Here is a 14,545-nt window from a genome sequence, read left to right as displayed (position 1 = left end):
ACTGGTCACACGCAGTGCATACGTTCGCTTGGCAAAACCGAAACAAGCTTTCCTCACGCAGTCAGTGTTTACTTTCGCTTGGCAAAACCGAAACAAGCTTTCCTCAGTCTTGAAAATTGAACAGTCCGCATGTCCGCTTCATTGTCAAAAACGATCCTACCCTTGACCACTTCTTCTGTAGGTTAATCGGACCTGTGTCCTGCTGGGATTAAAGCTATAGATCCTGGGGAAATTGGATCGGTCAGAGACCGGAGACCGACTAAAATGTACATCACTGCAAAGGCATTGCACTTCTACTTAATTTTATCGCTACAGTTCAGGTTTTATTACATGATTACAAACGTGTATTATTATCCTGGTTTCATTTGTTTTATTTTTCCCGTTTATTTTTGAACAGGTTGGAAAATTTGAGGATTATTTGTTGCTGGTTATTTTTCTAAGATTTTGTGCAAGAACAAAATGCAATGTTTTCAATTCCCAGTCCGGCCCTTTTTCTTCTCCGGACCCTAGAACTTTTTTTTTAACCCCCCTCACCCCCAACAAGCAACAAAAAAAAGTAAAACTTAAAATGAAAAAACTCAATTTTGCAGACTTGACAAGGAAAGTTACCAGGGGCTCACATCCACGTCGGACATCGGACATACACGGATACATTTTCCAAATGTCCTATACATTTTTCATGCAAGAGGACATATGTCGTATTGTTTTTGTCACAAAGAGGTCATTGTCCGATTATGCTTTCATTTGATCGGGAAAATGTCAGTACTTTCCAATTTACAGTAGTTTGATTTGCTACGATGTGTCTCTCCAAGCAGACAAAACCATGCTGTTAGTGTACGTTTTGTTGCGAGAAAAAAAGGTCCTATTTCATTTTTTTTCTTTTTCGAGACAATGTCCTATCGCTTTTGCATTGTTCAGGACATTTGTCCCATGCCATCTCTCATGAATGTGAGCCCCTGAGTTACTCTTCTACGACATCCAGAAGCCAAATGCCCCAGTGTTAAAAAACCCCAACAACTTCAATGATAAAAAGATAAATGAAAAAGGAATCAGACTATTGACTCTTTTTTGTGTCTTGTCATCGGATACAAACATTTGAATGTTTTGGGCCTGATGAGTGTCCTTCAACTTCAAGATTGACACACTTTTTCAGGTTCAGATCAAGATGCATTGAAGACAAAATACAAACAGCTGGCACTGAAGTGGCATCCAGAAAAACACAACAATGCACCAGATGCTATTAAAGTAAGTAAAGAGATTTTGTAAAGTTTTATTTGATTTTTTAAAGACTAGGTGTTTATGCATAGAGCTCTCCTGATGATATTCATGATGATAATTGTAAATAGATCATGTTGTATTTCTTGCATGGGATTTTTCACTGAATCAGTAAATGATGTAGATTCTTCTCCGTTCTCTTCAGAGCAACTGAAGCATTTGAAATGTATTCAGTTATGTTTATCACAGAAATAGTTTTAAATTCTGCCAAAAAGACAATTGTGCATTTTGTATTTTACTATTTTAGTGAAATTCTTAGATAAAATATTGATTTATGTTCTGTGGATGTTTTTTCTTTTATAATGCAGTGCACATTGTGTTATAAATTCCTTGTTTTATAACTGACTAATACTGATCTACATTTATAATAATATTATTGTTATTCTTTTCAGCGATTTAGGCAGATAACGCAGGCATACAGATTACTAGCATACAACAACTCACAAGAATTGTCAATGGTAAGCATAAATGATTAAATATCCTTTTTGTGTTTTTTTGACTCACTTGAATTACCAGTGAGTCATAATAAGTAAGCAGTGTTCGCCTGTATTGTTCATTTTGTCATTATTTAAAGAAACAAGAGGCGAAGCCTTCAAGGCTCACGTAAAAAATAGACAAACAGTAACACAAACTCAATCACTCCGTCACACATACACACCCACACACACAGTAAGCTTAGGTGACGACTGTGCAAGAAAGAGAGACACTAGATCTAGATCTGTCTGTGTCTGCATGTAGCCTACTTACAGGGACACGACTGCCAAATAGTCTCGGCCCGCTCAAAATAACAATGACCGAGACCACACACACCACGCGAGAGAGAAAGACTACAGGGAGGCATGCCGTCATGATGCATTAATTGACGTCAAACACTTTTGACCGTGACGTAATCTTATGCGAGCTTTATCCATAGTCTTGGATAACCACTCACACATAGACTCGGAAATGTTAAAGTTTCTACCACAGACATACACACACACGCACACACGCACAAACGCACGCACAGACAGACAAAGTTACGATCGCATAGGCTACACTTACGTGAGCCAAAAAGCAGCTTTTACGCTCATTGGACAGTGTTTGAAGAATGGAGTCAAACAGATCTAGACAGGTGTGATAAACATGCACACGGCACACCTGACTGGCCAGAGAGGTCAGAGTGGCTTCTCCGGGGTTGAAATTTACCCACTTTTGGTCGAATCACTCAAATTGCACCATGGTATTGGTAGAGCAAAAACGCTTAAAGCCATATGTACTCGATGACTATACACGCTAATTGCTTTACCAACAGCTGGAGACAGACTAAATTAAGTTCCCTGCAAAATATTGTGGTCTAGGACCCCTTAAATGTTGAGATATTTGAATTTTCATTTTGATCTGGATCGTCCTATTTATAGATTTGGCAACACATGTAACGTTGATGCAAGGGAGAGAACACCGCGGCTTTGTTGACATCCTCACTTTTTCAGAGGCTAGAACAAGCTGTAATGCATGTATTATGGTCCGCGCATGGTGACGTATCGTCATTATATGGTCTTATGGTGCGTTTGACATCGATTGTGGGCAAACTACACTTTGTAAACACGGGAGTGCGTTAGTATGCCTTTAGGCATAGCACTTAACCCTTTTAACGTCAGATATCATTTATCATCTTGAAAAGATTTTCTGCCTAAGCATTATATATAACATTTTGCTGTGTTTAAAACAAAAATTAAATACTAAAAAGCGTCCACCGATGGCCCCTCAGCCAGACAATATATATACAGTGGAACCCCCCGCCCCCAATTTAAGACTTGCCCCTTTTTAAGACCTTGATTTTTCAGATATTCTGAAGACTCACTCCTTTTTAAGACCTGATTTTTCAGATGTTCTGAAGACTCACTCCTTTTTAAGACCTGATTTTTCAGATGTTCTGAAGACTCCCTCCTTTTTAAGACCTGATTTTTCAGATATTCTGAAGACTCCCTCCTTTTTACGACCTGATTTTTCAGATGTTCTGAAGACTCCCTCCTTTTTAAGACCTGATTTTTCAGATGTTCTGAAGATTCCCTCCTTTTTAAGACCTTGATTTTTCAGATGTTCTGAAGACTCCCTCCTTTTTAAGACATGATTTTTCAGATGTTCTGAAGACTCCCTCCTTTTTAAGACCTGATTTTTCAGATGTTCTGAAGATTCCCTCCTTTTTAAGACCTTGATTTTTCAGATGTTCTGAAGACTCCCTCCTTTTTAAGACCTGATTTTTCAGATGTTCTGAAGACTCCCTCCTTTTTAAGACCTGATTTTTCAGATGTTCTGAAGACTCCCTCCTTTTTAAGACCTGATTTTTCAGATGTTCTGAAGACTCCCTCCTTTTTAAGACCTGATTTTTCTACATTTGTAGAGGTCTTAAAAGGAAGGTTTGTCAATACAACAGTCAGTGTCAGACACTACATTATCGAGGGAATTTGTTGGTATGTGACGACCGAAATAAAAAATACATTGCATCTTGCAGACCTTTTTAGATCAAAGTACAAAGCACAACAATGAACATAGCACTTGGTGTTGTTTTTGTAGAAAAGCCAGCAATTATTTAACTCCCTTTTTTAATTTTGTATGTGTTGTATCTTTTTTCTCAACATGCCTTTCATGATTTATTTCAGGCAGAAGCAAGGAAATTTTTCCAAGACGTCTATTTTTCAAATTCCTGTAAGTTCTCAACATTTTTGTGTAAAGATAAAATCCAAAGTTTGTGCACAGGATTCAGTGGCGTAATCCTATTGGTTAAACATGTAAGTATGTCACATCATACTCAGGAAACTTTCGTTACAACAGGAAGTGCATGTATAGCTGGTTAGCTCTTAGCAGTGTGATTGACACTGAAGTATTTGTGAATTGGTTGGTTAGTTATCCAGTGTTTGCTGTGCTGTTGTTAATGTTATTGACATTTTGTGAAATGTTGAAATGAGTTTATGTTGTAGCATATTTATTTATTAATTGAGTGAAAAGAACCATAATTTTAGCAGTTGTTTATATACAGTAGGAACAAACCAGTAATAATGAAGTGACATACTTTTTTGGTGTTATTTTTTTGTTTTTGTGTGTGAACTTTCACATGCGAGTGCAACTTTTTAACAGTTTCTGTCTTAATTTGATTTTTGTTGATGTCTCCCAGGTGTACTGAATGGTGACGGTGTATCTGACGATTCAACATCATCTGATGATGAGACAGATGACAGTGACGAGGATGATAAACTAGAGCTGCAGTTTGGAAAGTTTTTCCCCGGAAAAGTAAAAGGACTTCCCAAGAAAAAGGGTAATTTGAATTATATGATCTGTCTGTTTATGTCCAGGGTAATTTTGTGTGTGTGGCTGTTTTTAAAGGTCCTTGTCTACATTTTTATACCGAAATCGCCATTTGACCATTAAAATGCAGAGTCTATTATCTACAAATATCAACAATACACCCCCTTTCGATCAGGAAAGACGAAGCCAGTGTAGCCGTTTGAAAATTCATTGTAGTATTCCAGCGTGGTACTCATAGTAGGATATCCTTATTTGGAAAATGCCAAGCGCAAAACTCCTCTCAAATCCCGTGCATTTCGTGCATTCATGTTGCTGCACTTGTTTGGGCGTGGCTATAAGCATAGTGACATGAATTTGATTGGTCAGTATTTTTAGGCAAAGCACATGTTCTCAGCAAACAGAAAACAAAATATTGGAAGCGTGAGTCACGCTACCCAAAAATAAAATCTTTTTTTACATATATTTTTTTTTCTATAACTTTTTTCCCCATGGTTCATTCATCATCTGACATAACTTTTTAGCGAAATCTAACCATAAGATTATTGAAAAAAGCACAAATGTAGACGACCACCTTTAATTAAATCTTACTGTGTTTGCTTACATACTCTATTTCGAATTGATAAGTTTTTGCTTGCAGATCAGTTTGCTTCTAATTTCTAAAGCCTATTGTCTTGTTTAATCGTCAACTTTTTGAGAATGTGCTGCACAGAAAATATGTTTGTGTTTTGTTAAATTTGCTGTTTTATTTTGCAGATACTTCAGATGATTTGTCACAACATTCACAACTTACACCTGAGGTAAATTTTTATCCACTAAATGCTTCTTTTTAAGATTCAAATGTTTCTAAGTGATTTGTATAAGAATAAGAATAAGAATACTTTATTATCTCATAGAGAAATTCATGCGTGGTACATAACATAACAATAATACAAACAAGACATTGATTTTACATAAAACATATAGCACTATATAACAGGGCAGGTTATAGAAACACCTCCCACCTACCTCTCTGGACATTCCTTGCATTGTTCTTACGCATTCAGACATGTTCTTGGGAGTCATTTATACCATCTGCAGGTGAAAATGCAGGACACCAGTTATCAAGCATTTTTTAGGTGTCGAAAATTAGTTACAATTGTCAAAAAGTTTGCCAAATATTTTAACAGTGGGTGAAATGTAGAAATGTTACACCAAGATTTGCATAAAACTGGTGACAGTTGAGGAATCTGTTGGAACAGCTGTGGATCACAGCAACATTCTTGAATCATAGTCATAGTTACATACACCTAATTTGGATGTGAAGTCAGAGGGAAACACCTTCGTGTATTTGTAAGACGAAGAGAAACATTGTCTGACTTTTTTCTCTGTAGTATTATTTAGTGGTTGTAACCTACTGTCAACTTGTTCATGTTTTCCTTGGTCAGGTTCACAGTGTAGGGGAGATAATTTGTGTTTTACCCCAAAATAGAAAACCTACACTAACCTTCCAAGTTTTGAGAACAGCAAAGTGATTCTCTTGGTGTTCATTATTTCATCTGTGTGCAGGAAATAAATAGAAACGCAGAAGAACTTATTACAGAAGAAGAGAAGGAGAGGAGAAGAGCAGAAAAAAGACGAGCAAAGAAAAAGGTTTGAGCGAGATACTTAAAAAATATACACATGATAAGAAAACTTTCTTATGACTAGTTGGCAGAGTCATGCCCTTTGGGTGTGGTATTCTCTTAGTCTGCTAAACGTGGGAAAGGGGTACCAAGTTTTCCCATCTCCCCCCTTTCCACGTCGCGATATAACCTTGAATGGTTGAAAACGACGTTAAACACCAAATAAAGAAAGAAGGGTACCAAGTTTGACAAAGGATTTGGAGATAAAATCTTCAGTACAGCGTTGAATGAGTAACCCAAATTTATAAAGTGTATCACACACTTGACACAGATTATATTTCTTGCTATGGTTAACGTGTTTCCAGCTTTAAAGTTGCCATTGTATGTCAAATACTTGTGTGTGAATGAGTCTTCTAAAATGTTACCATATTTGTGTTGAAAAGTAACTCATCTTACGGAAAATTTGCACTCTTGCGTACCACGAGAAATGCCGTATTTTCTTGGGTGTGCATTTCTTCTGCTTACTTGTAAATTCTATGCTTTTCCTTTTCAGAGGAGAAAGGAACGAAAAAAGCTAGAAAAACAGGAAGTGAAGCAGGTTAGTTTTCCAGTTGCAGTCAAGGCTGTTATTGTACTCTTCTGCTTCTTCCCTCCTGATTTATTTCAATCTCTGTCTTTTCTCTTCAACAGTCACAGACACGCATACATACTGATCACTTTTATGGACATATTTTACTCAGTTACAAGAGCTCAAATTTATTTCTTATGGTTTTGAGTTTAGTGGGTGAAATAACAGTTCATTTTCTTGTTTCATTGTGTGCATTTCTTTTACAGGACAAGGGCAAGAAACAGAAAAATAAGGGAAATGGTGAACAAGAAAAGAATAAAAAGTCAGAGAAAAAGTAAGTTTTACCACCTCTTCCATTTTTATGAATTACTAATGTTGTTTAATGTGTGTTTATTCATCACCATTCCAACACCATTAACTTTGTGTGTTGAATACTATTATAACGATAAGATCACTCGTGTGTTGTACATAGGGTAATGTACTCTTATTGTAAAAAATATGTTGCCAATTTGAATCTATGTCTGTGAAATGTCTTCATCAATATTGAGGTTCTGTGGCATGGACTTGTTTAAATACTGCAATTGAAAAATAATTCATTTTGTTCTGCTTGCAGACCTGCTAGTGAATCATCCTCAGACGAACAAGCAGTAAGTAGTCCAATCAGCGTTTTTGACTCACCTGAGCAAGCAAATTTTGATTTGTGGGATATTCTTAGGATGGGATAACTATATAAATAAAATTTATACAGACAACCCGGAAAGTCAATGGTGTACTGCCTTTGGCTAGTGATTCTGAAAATGTACTAGCCAGAGAGCAAACTTTACTAGCCAAACCAACAATTTGTTTCAGCAACTTTTCTTGCATTTGGCGAGTAGATGAACATTTCTACTCGCCAGTTACATTTTTCTACTCGTCATGGCAAGTAAAATACTTGCCACTTTCAGGCCTGACAGGTCACATTAGGATCAAGTTTAGGTGAATAAGTAGGGGGGGGGGGGGGGTGCAAGTTTTTATTTGTCAGGATATTGATAGGATTGGATAACTAAATAGATTGATACAGGTCGCATTAGGATCAAGTTTGGGTGAATAAGTAGGAAATCGACATTCTCCTGAACATATTTTATGAAGCTAGAACAGCAAATATTTTATTTTTGATACATTTAATGCATATGACACATGGTATGAGCATTTGCTTTTTTTGTTTGTGTACTTTTGGTACATTACTGATTTGTAGGCTTACTGCTTACCAGTAAGGTAAAGTGATTGAATTCAGAAAACCAGTTGCACTGGAAATGACAGTCCTGTTTTTGCTAAGAATGAATATGTAAAGTGAGGTTGATATTTCATTTTGAACGTGACAGACTATCATTTGTATGCTATTTAAAACTCTTTATTACTGACTTTTTCAGGATTTTGATCCTAATTCAGCGTTTTTCACAAAAGCTGTCAACAAGAAAAAGAAGGCTTCTTCAGATTCCACACAATCTTCAAAAAAAGACAGAGTGCATGAACGAAATGGTGCGCACAACGGGGAGGAAGACGTAAGTGTTTGAATTCAAGGGGCGATCAATAATTCTGCGTTGTCTTTTGCTGTTAATTTATTTAGGTTAGCAGGAATGAAGCAGAATGGCATGGATTCATGTGCGAACCCTTTTAGTCCAAAGCTTGATTTAGTGTTCTGTGAAAGTTTGCGATTTTGTTGTGCTATATTTTCCTGCTTTGTTGATGTGCCCCTGTACGTGTTAAGTTACTGAATCAGTTGGTATTATGTTTGCTTCAGTTCGAGGAAGTTGACTCGACAGTTCTTCGAAGCAGACAGCTGGCAAGTAAGTTGGTTTTATTTGTTTGCTCTCTCTTGATGTTATTCCCTTTGAAATGGTATGATGGGTTTGTTTTGTTTGTTTGATGTTAATTGTTATTCACTTGTAAAATGGTAAAATGTTAACATACAGCCTCAGTTCTGCAGACAGTGATAGGATGGTAAGTAAACCATGCATGTACAACTGCACATTGCATCTTTATGTAGATATGAGAATTGATTGACAGCTGCGTCACACGACACATGCAGCGTAGCCATGTTAACTGGTGACATTTTGTTGCAGTTCGTGGTAACGAAATGGCCCAGGTAGAGGAGTACAATGCTGCAATACAACTCTTCACGGAGGCAATATCCTTGGACCCAAAGGATTTTAGGTGAGAGTTGTTCAACTTTGTATTCTACGTATCATGAGAGCACTTTGACTCCTTTCTAGAATGTTTTACTCTTATTAGTCTTAAGCAAAAGAGCATGTTGAAGAGGATGAGCATTTTTGGCTCACGTAAGTGTAGCCTATGCGATCGTCTGTCTGTGCGTGCGTGCGTATGTGCGTGCGTGCGTGTGTATGTCTGTGGTAGAAACTCTAACATTTGAAGACGTCACATTACATTGACGTCACATTATGACGTATTTTTGTAAGAGGGTTAGACGTCACGCGAAGGAAGTACTGAAAGTCTCGGTCATTATTATTTTGAGCGGGCCGAGACTAGTTGGCAGTCGTGTCCCTGTAAGTAGGCTACATGCAGACAGACAGATCTAGATCTAGTGTCTCGCTTTCTTGCACAGTTTCACCTATGCTCTTTCTGTGTGTGTGTGTGTGTGTGTGTGTGTGTGTGTGTGTGTGTGTGTGTTACTGTTTGTCGATTTCTTACGTGAGCCTTGATGGCTTCGCCTCTTGTTGGAGATAAAAAGACAGGGCTGGTTGACAGTACATCTTCCTTTTATTATCAGCTCTGTGTTTCGTTTTTCAGAATGAGAGCTGTCAATGTCAGCAATGCAAATTTAACTGTTCGTCCCTGACCCTGGTTTCGGTTTTAGTCTGAAGGTTTCGTTTTCTTGTGTTTCAGGTTTTTGGGTAACAGGTCCTATTGCTACGACAGACTCCAGCAATATGAAAAGTAAGTGTTGCTTTGTTTGTTTGTTTAATCATATGTATGGGGCAGTGTTTGCTGAATGTTCCTGTGGTGGTAAGACGAGCAGGGAACACATTGTCGTATGATTTCTACATTTGTGAAAACTCGATGACCCATGGTTTTTATTGGTATAAGCGAAAATAATGTGCCTCTTTTTCTCCAATGCTAATCCTGTCTGAAAAACTGCATACCCTTGGCTTTCAGACATATCAACTGATTGTTGCATGTTTTTGTTTTTTTCCCCCCAGTACTGAAAATGCTGTTTGTGTACACGTGTTTGATTTATTTTCAGAGCACTGAAAGATGCAGAAAAGGCGATAAAACTTTCAAAAGACTGGCCAAAAGGTTATTTTAGAAAAGGAAGGGCATTGGCAGGGTTGAATGTGAGTCATATTTTTGTCATTTCTGGTATACCTTCTCTCGTATTTTTTTTCTAAAAGGTCTTGGTAGCTCATTATGAACTTAACTGCTGTTCACATGGCATATTTTCTTTTTGACTTTTAGCAGACACCTGAACAGATTTTGACTTATAATAGATGATGTTTGGAAATAACAGAGTTAATTGTTTGCCGCAATGGCTGTCAGCAGTGTGTTTACGTTTTGATTCGTTTGCCTCACTGTTTGGGGCATAACTCTGCAACAACGCTTGAAAATCTTGACAGAGTTATTTCCGGACAATGTCTGTTAGTTATTATCTGATCCAGTAGACGGGCGCTGTGGCGGGGTGGTAAGACGTCGACCTCTTAATCGGAAGGTCGAGGGTTCGAATCCCGGTTGCGGCCGCCTGGTGGGTTAAGTGTGGAGATTTTTCCGATCTCCCAGGTCAACTTATGTGCAGACCTGCTAGTGGCTTATCCCCCTTCGTGTGTACACGCAAGCACAAGACCAAGTGCGCACGGAAAAGATCCTGTAATCCATGTCGGAGTTCGATGGGTTACAGAAACACGAAAATACCCAGCATGCTTCCTCCGAAAGCGGCATATGGCTGCCTTAATGGCGGGGTAAAAACGGTCATACACGTAAAATTCCACTCGTGTAAAAACACGAGTGTACGTGGGAGTTTCAGCCCACGAACGCAGAAGAAGAAGAAGATCTGATCCAGTTTATGATAATTATGCGGATGAATTGATACTAGATCATTGTGACTGCATTCCCTGTCATGACTGCCAAATATTAATTAATAGTATTTGTCATTGCAGAGGTTTTCAGAAGCAGAGGAGGCATTTTTACAAGTTTTAAAATTGGACAAAAACTGTGAGGAAGCTGTTCAAGAACTCCAACAAGTCCGGACACGACAGTTGACAGTAAGGCATTTTATTCTGCAATATTACAGCCTGTGTTTGTATGACGATGTATAGCACATGGTTAAACATTCCAAGAGAGGAGGCATTTGACATCATCATCATCATCATCATCATCATCATCATCATCATCATTACTTGAGGTTGTGTGAAGGAAAATTAGTGCTTCAAGTAAAAAAATAGCTGATAATGATGCATGTTGACTGTCATACAAGAATGACAGAAATTATGTTGTCTTTGTTCTTTATTAAATTAAAAATAATTTGTGAGCATTATTATTGACTGTAACCTATCATGTGACTTTGCAGGACATGGGTTTTTCACATGGTCAGGCGCTGGCAGCCATTAAAAAACATGCCACAGTCCAGGCAGCACTAGAAGCTCTTCTAGCTGGAGCAGGTCAGTTTGGACAGTGGAGGGTGGGTTTTTTCTAAACAAAAGAGGGGGTTGTATTTCATTTTGTTCAATATTTATTTATCTATTCCTTGAAAATTTGGGGAGATTTCTTTTTCATAAGGAAGAAGCAGTTTCAGTGACACTTTGCTTGAACGCAATTACTAGTCAGTAGCTGTTGTGGGGGGGGGGGGGGGGGGGGGGGGGGGGTGGTGGTGGTGTAGTAGTAGTAATTAATACAGGCATTCTTGAAGAGATGACTAGAAATGTAGAGATTGGATATGTATAAAATGTATAGTAGAGTTTGGAGTCGTAGATATATATGGCAGTGTTTGAAGGCATGGATATGTTTTGCACTTGCAGTATTTGAAGGCAATTACTGGTCTAGAAAGCAGAAAGCATAGTTTCCCTTGCAACATTATTTCAACCCCCAAAATCCATGATTGACAGCATTTTTGACTCACATGCGAAGCAAAAGTGAGTCTATGTACTCACCCGAGTCGTCCGTCCGTCCGTCCGTCCGGAAAACTTTAACGTTGGATATTTCTTGGACACTATTCAGTCTATCAGTACCAAATTTGGCAAGATGGTGTATGATGACAAGGCCCCAAAAAACATACATAGCATCTTGACCTTGCTTCAAGGTCAAGGTCGCAGGGGCCATAAATGTTGCCTAAAAAACAGCTATTTTTCATATTTTTCCCATTTTCTCTGAAGTTTTTGAGATTCAATACCTCACCTATATATGATATATAGGGCAAAGTAAGCCCCATCTTTTGATACCAGTTTGGTTTACCTTGCTTCAAGGTCAAGGTCACAGGAGCTCTTCAAAGTTGGATTGTATACATATTTTGAAGTGACCTTGACCCTGAACTATGGAAGATAACTGTTTCAAACTTAAAAATTATGTGGGGCACATGTTATGCTTTCATCATGAGACACATTCGGTCACATATGATCAAGGTCAAGGTCACTTTGACCCTTATGAAATGTGACCAAAATAAGGTAGTGAACCACTAAAAGTGACCATATCTCATGGTAGAAAGAGCCAATAAGCACCATTGTACTTCCTATGTCTTGAATTAACAGCTTTGTGTTGCATGACCTTGGATGACCTTGACCTTGGGTCAAGGTCACATGTATTTTGGTAGGAAAAATGTGTAAAGCATGTGAGTCGTATGGGCTTTGCCCTTCTTGTTACATTTAGTCACGTTTTGACTAAATGTTTTAACGTAGAGGGGGGGAATCGAGACGAGGGTCGTGGTGTATGTGCGTGTGTGTGTGTGTGTGTGTGTCTGTCTGTGTGTGTGTGTAGAGCGATTCAGACTAAACTACTGGACCGATCTTTATGAAATTTGACATGAGAGTTCCTGGGTATGAAATCCCCATACGTTTTTTTCATTTTTTCAATAAATGTCTTTGATGACGTCACATCCGGCTTTTCGTGAAAGTTGAGGCGGCACTGTCACGCTCTCATTTTTCAACCAAATTGGTTGAAAGTTTGGTCAAGTAATCTTCGACGAAGGCCGGGGTTTGGTATTGCATTTCAGCTTGGTGGCTTAAAAATTAATTAATGACTTTGGTCATTAAAAATCTGAAAATTGTAAAAAAAATATTTTTTTTATAAAACGATCCAAATTTACGTTCATCTTATTCTTTATCATTGTCTGATTCCAAAAACATATAAATATGTTATATTTGGATTAAAAACAAGCTCTGAAAATTAAAAATATAAAAATTATTATCAAAATTAAATTGTCCTAATCAATTTAAAAACACCTTCATCTTATTCCTTGTCGGTTCCTGATTCCAAAAACATATAGATATGATATGTTTGGATTAAAAACACGCTCAGAAAGTTAAAACGAAGAGAGGTACAGAAAAGCGTGCTATCCTTCTCAGCGCAAGTACTACCCCGCTCTTCTTGTCAATTTCACTGCCTTTGTCGTGCGCGGTGGACTGACGATGCTACGAGTGTGGCATTGCGTTCAGTTTCATTCTGTGAGTTCGACAGCTACTTGACTAAATGTTGTATTTTCGCCTTACGCGACTTGTTTAATTTAAAATTGTTTTGTTTTATCTGATTGTTCTGAATGTACATACCCGGTGCATTTGAGTTTGTACTGTGCAATAAGTGAAGCCTTCAAACAGTAAATTTTGAGTGTTTTGTGTCTTGACAGTAGACGAGAGTTTAGCAGGGGAAGTGTACCTCTCTGATGAGGAAGACTACGCCCCTCCCAAAAATATACCTCCTCCTCAGCTCGCCCCAAACCAGCCTGCCGATGTGAAGATGGAGTAAGTTGTACAACTCACTGTGTCCACTGAAAATACCCAGTAAAGCCTTTCATTTAAATAAAAAGAAAACACACCAGTAACCAGGTTAGGTACGTTTATATCGATATTTCGGCATGTAATATTAAGCCTTTCTTCTGTTTTCTGCCAAACTAAATTGAACCAAAATATGAGTAGCAGAGAAACGTCTAAATTTTGAGCCTGCTTCACAAACAGAGGTTGAATACAGGACTTAATTTTGAGATGATTTGTAAACTTGTTCCAGTGTCACTTATGCTTGTGGTTGTGTAGCTATATGGTTTTCCTCCAGAACAAATATTGAACAGTTGGATTTATTGTTTTGTGTGTTTTTGCGTTTAAAAAAACAAAAAAGCATGGTGTACACATATCTTTGCTCTGCAAGGGTATTGTTTGTGTTTCAATGCTTCTGCACATGTTTCTTTGAAGTTAAGCTGTATTTTAATCTTAGTCAGCTATGAAGTGACAGTGTCTCTAATTACGGATTTGTTTCACTTGCAACGTTTTTTTCAGCCCCAAGAATCCAGAAGGGTTGACAGCACTTTGGGTGGGGAATGTTTTACCACAGGTTACAGAAAGACGCCTTACACAAATGTTCGCAAAGTGAGTTCCCACTTTTTGTTTTCTTCCTTTCACCTTTGTTCTAAAGTGGATTCTGTGTCTGTAGCTGTTTTGCCAGGCCTACATTGTTGGTTTGTGTTTAAAAGCCTGTTAAAAAAAGATGATCAAGTATTATAAACAGATTTCCAGACATACCCAGTGGATAAGATTTGTAACTTTTTAAAGCACATTAAGATTTTTAACAAGATTTGAAGTAACAGGTGTCAAAAGACATGAGCTTTTTAGGCTTACTAGAAGTGATAGAC

The 14,545-nt window shown here is 37.9% G+C and overlaps 1 protein-coding gene across 7 annotated transcripts in view; it reads left to right on the top strand.

Moving 5' to 3' along the window:
- The window catches only part of LOC138981464 (uncharacterized), a 32,152-nt gene that overhangs the window by 4,849 nt on the left and 12,758 nt on the right, over nt 1–14,545 (top strand). For 6 of the 7 annotated variants that reach the window (XR_011460641.1, XM_070354381.1, XM_070354383.1 and 3 more), the window contains exons 2-19: nt 1,154–1,245; nt 1,668–1,733; nt 3,915–3,960; nt 4,427–4,567; nt 5,311–5,354; nt 6,103–6,186; nt 6,712–6,756; nt 6,993–7,060; nt 7,340–7,373; nt 8,136–8,267; nt 8,507–8,552; nt 8,829–8,919; nt 9,610–9,660; nt 9,968–10,058; nt 10,875–10,979; nt 11,285–11,375; nt 13,550–13,664; nt 14,193–14,282. Coding sequence is in view for 6 of the 7 variants with exons in the window: in XM_070354381.1 (XP_070210482.1) it covers nt 1,154–1,245; nt 1,668–1,733; nt 3,915–3,960; nt 4,427–4,567; nt 5,311–5,354; nt 6,103–6,186; nt 6,712–6,756; nt 6,993–7,060; nt 7,340–7,373; nt 8,136–8,267; nt 8,507–8,552; nt 8,829–8,919; nt 9,610–9,660; nt 9,968–10,058; nt 10,875–10,979; nt 11,285–11,375; nt 13,550–13,664; nt 14,193–14,282 (1,432 nt within the window). In the remaining variant the exon portion in view is untranslated. The remainder of the gene's footprint in view (nt 1–1,153; nt 1,246–1,667; nt 1,734–3,914; nt 3,961–4,426; nt 4,568–5,310; nt 5,355–6,102; nt 6,187–6,711; nt 6,757–6,992; nt 7,061–7,339; nt 7,374–8,135; nt 8,268–8,506; nt 8,553–8,828; nt 8,920–9,609; nt 9,661–9,967; nt 10,059–10,874; nt 10,980–11,284; nt 11,376–13,549; nt 13,665–14,192; nt 14,283–14,545) is intronic. The other variant, XM_070354382.1, reaches the window with a different exon arrangement.

This window comes from Littorina saxatilis, linkage group LG12 (genome assembly GCF_037325665.1).
Source record: "Littorina saxatilis isolate snail1 linkage group LG12, US_GU_Lsax_2.0, whole genome shotgun sequence".
Lineage (NCBI taxonomy): Eukaryota > Metazoa > Mollusca > Gastropoda > Littorinimorpha > Littorinidae > Littorina > Littorina saxatilis.
The sequence above is the reverse complement of the archived record's forward strand: the minus strand, read 5'-3'. Positions and strand labels throughout refer to the sequence as shown.